This window comes from Trachymyrmex septentrionalis, unplaced genomic scaffold (assembly GCF_001594115.1).
Source record: "Trachymyrmex septentrionalis isolate Tsep2-gDNA-1 unplaced genomic scaffold, Tsep1.0 scaffold24, whole genome shotgun sequence".
Classification (NCBI taxonomy): domain Eukaryota; kingdom Metazoa; phylum Arthropoda; class Insecta; order Hymenoptera; family Formicidae; genus Trachymyrmex; species Trachymyrmex septentrionalis.
The window spans coordinates 918,545-925,912 of NW_017305397.1; the positions used below are offsets into that span (position 1 = coordinate 918,545).

Consider the following 7,368-nt stretch of genomic DNA (forward strand, 5'->3'; position numbering starts at 1 on the left):
GTAGAAACAGAAAACAGACCATTAGTTTAACTTGCTATTTATCTTTTTCTATTCTAGGAATTAGAAAAGGGTAAAGAGTAAGTTAAATCGATATTAAAGTTAATCTGCATTAATAGAAATGGACATAAATAGAAATGGACAGCCAGTCGCATCAGCCATGTGTGATATTAACATATAACGTGCAAATAGAACTAAAAGGATTGGCGATGAGATTGCAAGTTTTCTCGCACGCGGCGATACGAAAACTAAACTAAACTTGAAATATCACTTTCCTTCATGCAATGATTTATTATTTTTCTATATAGATTAGTTTTTTACGAGACGCACTCGAGTTGCGAAACAAGTTTAATTTTTTTTACTCAATTGGAACGTACTCGTAGAGTTCGTCGAGATAGTATTTATCTGGTGCTCTCGTCCATGCTAATAGAGGGAAAGGCATCGGATAATAATGTATGTGGTAGTGTTGTACATGTCCTGTCTTAGGCAGCGTCTTTTTTGCCTTCAGGGATTCAAAGAATTCCGTCAGTGCCTTCTTAGGGCTGCAACGTAAGAAAACGTGTAAATAATTGAAGACAGAAAAGCGGAAAGTAAAAGAAATAGCACACTTGTCTTCCGTATTATACAAATTTTTCATGCCGCTCCATTCCATCGAGAGCTTTCGATTTTATCTTGTCTCTAGGGGAGGGGAGGAGAGATAATTTTCTTCTTTTATAAAAAATATTAAGCTAATAAATTCTAAATGATTAAAAATAAGGCTATTTAAAAAAGTCTAAATCTGATTTAAAAAAGGCTGTTTAAAAAAAATCTTAGAATGGTTAACAAATAAAAAATCTTATTATTCAAACAATTGCGAGTCTACTTTTTAGCAAAATTTTAACTTAGAATTTGTTAAAATATTTAAAACAAATTACAAAAAATAATAGTATCAAAGTTTCGACCAGAAGAAAACTGGCTCAAGATACGAAAGTTCACAAGTCGAAGGAGACAAAATCGATTTGGTACATCTTGCATAAGGTTAAATTATTATTTCCAAATTTCAATAGCTCTGACATGAAAAAAGTACAAAGATACACTCACTATTGAAAAAAAAATTCTTCCGAGGGTCCGGCCAAAAGCACCATGGGTAGCACCAACTGCAAATCACCACAACGATTAATCTATAGTCTCCTTCAGGTTTTCTTTTTTTTTTTTTAATTTTATTCTCAATTGTCCATGTATATATAATTAATAATTTGCCCGTGATCTCGAGCGACACGTCGACTTTGTTCGCGTCGAGTTACTAAGTTATTTATTAGCAAACCACAGAGCACAAATTGTTGAAGCTGTTATAACGTAGGTGGTACTCCTAAGTGCACTTCCTCCATAACGAAGAACAACATCATGAAATCTCAAATTTGCAAGGTCGACGCGGTCGTTTTTACACCTGCCATTAAGATATCTGGTCATTTACTTGCAACATCAGCCCCGTCTTCATGCTGCAGCACTAACTGGAAGGTTGATCGGATCGCTACGTCCGCAGTCTGCGATATATGAATACAACAAACTGAGAATTTCGATGAAACTGGATCGCTTTATAGCCGCGCTCTCTTACCTTCTTTCTCTCTACGCACTCATACTTTTCATTTTTCCCCTCGGCCGCGGTTCATCAGGTGAAACAGCTTTTCATGATTTAAGAAGTACGTATCGCCGCGTTGTTGTAATCACTTCCTCGCAGCTATCATATGCAAGGCACTGTGTGTGATACGTTTACGGAAAGAAGATTTTACTAAGTATCGAAAAATTTAGTTAAATATATAGATCTGAAAATACTTTTATTGAACCGTTAAAATAATTACGTAACTCTCAAATATAATGAGCAATGCTGCAAAAAGTTTTAACATTCTAGCAATCAGTTTAAGTATCCTACACTGAACAAAAAGATTGATTGAATAAGGCGTAGTATTTTTAATTGGCTGCAATCCAAAGCCAATTAAAAAAATGCTATGCCATATTTTACCATCTAATTTGCTGTAGCAGCCAATTCTATCTTTCAGTATACATAATTATTTTGATAGCCTAACAAAATTATTTTTAGATCTGTATTTAACTAAATTTATAAATAATTTTTTAATATTTTAGCAAAACCATCCTTTCTGTATATAAATCTAAAAATAATTTTGTTAAACTATCAAAATATGTAAAACGTTCAAAATATGTAGAATTTGATTGCTAGAATATTGAAACATTTTGCAACATTGCACATCATACTTAAGATTTTTATGTGATTATTTTGATAGTCTAACCAAATTATTTTTAGACCTGTATCATCTAATTAAAGATATCTTCTTTTAGATATTTTAGCAAAATTTTTTCGTAATATGATGTGCATTATTATGAATTATTAAATAGTGTTTATTAATTAAATACCTATAAAAATATTTTTAAATATAAAATACAAATAATTTATGATCAAGTTTATGCGTTTAAAAACATTTTATGTTTATTTAATCTTTCCGACGAGTTGTATTGGAGCTCTTACGTTTATATATCGATAATATTATATCTCTTTAAGACTTCCGTTTTCTTGTTGCAACGACAATCGCGATAAGAAATCATTTACACCTTTTTTTTGCAATGTCCATTAGAATGATGTTTTTATTTGGTACGCTTTTGACTATAAAAATATATAAAATATACCGGAAATTTCCTTCTTTAAATTATTCTGCATAGCAAATGTACATACACATATAATTTTATTCAACATATATGTATGTACATATATACATTACTTTAAATACGAAGCGCCACTACGGTCTGAAAGTTAAGATGTTGAACTATTATATATATTCATTTAAATAAATTAATTTCAGAAATTATAATTGCATGTCGATATGGTTATCGGACTTTCAACGTAATCAATCTAAAATATGAATAATCCCCACAAATTTCCCAAATTTAATCTTAAAAAACTGTAATAAACTTATTGCGAAAAATATTGCCGGGAGTCGAACCCGAATATATATACATGTTCTGAATGAATTCAACCTGCTTTTTGTATTTTCAATGATAACGGTTCTCATGATTATTATTTACAGCTCTATCTTCGAGAAAAGAGAATCTTCAGAGATATTTTACCAATCTTTATTTAACCTTAGAACATATAAATATCCTAAGAATTTAATCTGCATGTGCCTCGTGTTTACAACGGAAATGGTTTTTATGATTATTTATCGGTCGCGCGATTTACAGCTATCTCCAAGAGAAGAGAATCTTCAGAAATATTTTTTCAATGTTTATTAATAAATATGATGAGAAAATTAATAAAAGTTTATTTTTATGCACAAATCATACGAAGGAATCAATTTATTTCGTATTGTAATAAACAAAAGATTGATTCCTCGCTGTTAACATTATATATCTCGATATAACTGTAAAATGAAGAAAATAGAACGTGATACAATGCTTTGTTGATATGTGTATCACTTCAACGGCATGACTGAAAAACAAATACGATCGAAACTCAAGTTAATGAATAACGTTCCCTGTAATCGACAAGTTGCAATTTTGCTTTATATGCTGCTTATAGACGGTAAAGTATACATCAATGCGCAAGAGGCAAGATTCACTTTAATCACTGACTGGAAATCGGCGCTTTATACTAGTGCACAGGATGTTCCACATGCGATTCTAATCGAGAGGATTACGATTATACCTCGCGGGCACCTTTCACATTCACGCATAAAACGGAAAATGAAGAAAGGTGAAACTGACATTGTCGGATGCTTATCATCGGCGCGACAGGCTCGTCCGAGTAATTATCACATTTTCATAGACGTATATCATACACATGTCGCGCTCAATCCATAATAGATTGATACACAATAACGATCGTTTGTCAGCGATTTTTTTCGAAATTCACTTTCTTCTTTTTCAATTCGTACTTTTCTTTTCTTACTTACTTTCAATTTTACATTGCTTTTCATTTCGCGTAAAGCGCGAGAACTAAATTTTGTAAAAAAAATAATTTGTTTAAAAAAAAGAAACAGCTTATTATCAGATTGTTTCTTGCCTTAATGAGGTAAATTTTGACCAAATGTTGGCATTTAACGATGTATGAGCAGAAGGGAGGGAAATTGACCCCTCCCCCCCTCCTGCGAAATTTATAATTAAAAGTTATAATTAATAATTATTATAATTAAAAGTGATAATTAACAAAATCTAATATTTTTAAAATTCAAAATCAGGAACAAAAAAGAACCCACACAGTACACTTTATTTGACAGACATCCTGACAACTTAGTCCTTATAACGTTTAAAAGACATAAAGACATCCTTCAAAAATTTTTATTATCAATACAAAAATAGCTCTTTATTTGATAACATAGAAATTCTAAACAAGCAATTCATTAAAGCAAAAATTACTATTTATATGACAACAGAATTGATAAACCTCTCGCTAAAAAAAAATTCTACACGCCCATGTGACGATATCAAGACCTAGAGATAACCTACGATCCTGATAACATTTATGTTCCATAAGATATCTAAAGGATATATTTTAGATGTCTTATGTCTAAAAGAGATGTCTTTTAGATATCTTATGCAACATGCATGTTATTTGGGGAATCACCTGAATATATAGCTTCTTTGAAGAAAATACCCGTGAAGGCCTCAAAAATATTATCGAGAAAAAAATATTAAAAATTGAAATCGTCTATCATTTAGATCATTTAGATGTGATTTATGACATTGATTTCTTTCAGCAGTAAACACTCTAACTTTGTTAGCGATTATAAATTTTACATGTTTTGTATATAACTTTTCTCTGAGAGAATGATCGATGTGAGTCATTATTGCAATTTCACAGCTTATGAAAGCGCGATGCCGTGAAAAGATTCGCTAGATAACGATCTCCGTTTCATCGCGCAATAGATTTATACAATCAATTTGTCCGTGAAGAACCGCAAATTGGCTTTCGAAGCATAATCGGTAATGAACTTGACAAGTTGCGTTAATCGCCATCAGGACGTCCTACTAGCATGATAATCTCTGAACTGTACGAACGACTTGAAGGAGACAAGCGACTTTCTTTTACGGACAATAACGGGGAGAACTGTGGGGCTGATCGACGACGGAATCAACGGTTTGCAATTAGACTTGGTAGAAAAATAATAGAAAAAAAGAGGAAATTAATGAACCGTGCAAGAAGTTCAGCTAAAAAGAACAAGCTCTTGTTTCGTGCAAATCGCACTCGCCCGGAGGCTACGGAGTGGATTGAACTGGACGCGTCATTACCGGGTGACTGCGAAATAACGGTCATCTATTTTCTCCAACGGAAACGGAGAACAATGGTTATTTACACTCCTCGCGATGCACTTCCTGCAGACGTGATTTGACATCATTTACATTTCAACCGTTGTCATGTCGCGACTGTCGTTCCACATCGGATTAGTTCACGCGATGACAATGCGGAGGGTTCACTGGGATAAATGCTACTTTCGACCATGTCGGCGTGTCACGAGAAGCAGAATAGTAAAGAGGAAAAAAAAAATGGATGAATTAGAACGAATCGAGAGATGGGAAACTTCGATTCTGTCCAAGTCATTTCTAGCCTTTTGTGGAACTTCCTCGCAGACGGAATTCTCCGTCATCGATGGGATTGATGGGACCAACCCCTGAGATACGGGAAAACTTTCCCTTCCGAGAGAAAGCCGATGCGTAAGGTCATGGCTGTTATGGGCGACGGCGTTCGAAAAATTGTCCGAGTAAACCGGTTCCAGTACTCCGGTATACTCCGATTCTTCGATCGATTTGTCGGTTGCCGTTGTCGCCATCGTTCTCATCAACATGCATGTATGACACGCAGTGCTTTATGCTGCGCCTGTGGTGATTTTAGAAATAAAATGACCGCGAGGTATGCACAGAGCTAACGACTGTGCGATTTCTCTTGTATATGTGATTATTATCATTGAGAAATAAGTGCGACTGAATAATGGACAGAGAGAAACGACAGAAAAACCGGATGCGACTCGCAAGAAACATTAATGAAACATTTATCGAGAACAAATCAATCTTCTTTTTCTTTTTATATTAATTAAATGACACCGAGTCTCCAGAAAATTCCAAATAGAGATCAATCAAAACGAGAGAACAAGAGTTTAATCTGAACCTACGAAAGGAAATTTTTTTATTTTATAATTAACTGCAGACTTATGACTGTTTCTATCAATATAGTTTAATTTTAATCTCGGTTCAACTAATTCTTCATCTTTTTCCAGTTCTAAAAGCAAGTTGAATTGAGATTAAAGTTAATCTATAGGATTAATAGAAACAGACGTCAGTGCAATAAGGTTTTTTATGTGTATTACATCGGTCAGATTATCTTGGAGATGTTTTTGATTAAAAAGATATACAAGACTATTAGGATTAAAATTGATGGAGTTACGAGATTTATTAATTTATATTGTTGTTATTCTTCGAAATAGAAAATACTTATTTGTAAAGTATTTTTTTATAGGATTGGGTAGTAACTAGTTGAAACGTTAAAAATTAAAAAAAAAGTTAAAAAGTTAATAACTTTTAACTTAACTTAGTTAATTTTAAATGCATTAATTTTTAACTTAATTTAGTTACTTTTAAGCTTTAATTTATTAACTTTTTTTAAATTAAAAATTTTTCTATCTTTCTTAACGCTAATATTTTTTTTCTATAAAGTCTTAAACATTAGAAAATTAATTTAGAAAAAATTCAATGATTTTATGATGAGAGACTCTATAATAAGAGTCATACCATACGGTAGCCAGTTTTTATTGATCCGCTAGAGTTTGTCAATTCCCGCTTATATTTGAATCACTAATTTTAGATATCACAAACATTATATTTCAGCAACATAAATATGAAATGTGGCTTAGATAAAGAATTGTTATAGAACAGTGTTGCACATCCATTTTCTAAATTTTTACGTATATTTTTTGTAACAAATATTTAGTCGATGTAGTCGTAAACATGAACAGTCGTTTCAGAAGTTAAAGAAAGTTAGATAAAGATTAAAGAAAGAGAAATAATGCAAACATATACCTTTCTCTCTCGCAAAATTTTGACAAAAACACCTTATGGTGTGACTCTTATTATACATATATAAGTAACTTATATGCGGATATAAAATTAAATTTGCCTAATAATCTATATTTATAAGAGTTATTTAAAGTAATCTCATTTTAAGAAAGATTAGGACATTCTGATCTCAAAAATAATTTGTTTCAAAATTAACTTTTTTTAAAACTTAAGTTAATTTATTCTTAACTTAATTTTTATTAAGTTAAATCTTTATTCCATCAACTTTTAACTTAATTTTATTAATTTTATAAGTCATTAACTTTAACTTAATTT

The 7,368-nt window shown here is 31.9% G+C and overlaps 1 protein-coding gene across 4 annotated transcripts in view; it reads right to left on the minus strand.

Annotated features, from left to right (window-relative positions):
• Nucleotides 1–1,726, minus strand: part of LOC108748778 — a 2,949-nt gene extending 1,223 nt beyond the window's left edge. The window contains exons 1-4 of one of the 4 annotated variants that reach the window (XM_018487135.1): nucleotides 1,592–1,726; nucleotides 1,451–1,520; nucleotides 1,078–1,133; nucleotides 375–539 (exon numbers count right to left, since the gene is read on the minus strand). In XM_018487135.1, coding sequence (XP_018342637.1) covers nucleotides 375–539; nucleotides 1,078–1,133; nucleotides 1,451–1,474 — 245 coding nt within the window. In that variant the 5' untranslated portion in view covers nucleotides 1,475–1,520; nucleotides 1,592–1,726. The other 3 variants (XM_018487133.1, XM_018487134.1, XM_018487136.1) reach the window with 3 other exon arrangements.
• Nucleotides 1,727–7,368: the final 5,642 nt, after the last annotated feature.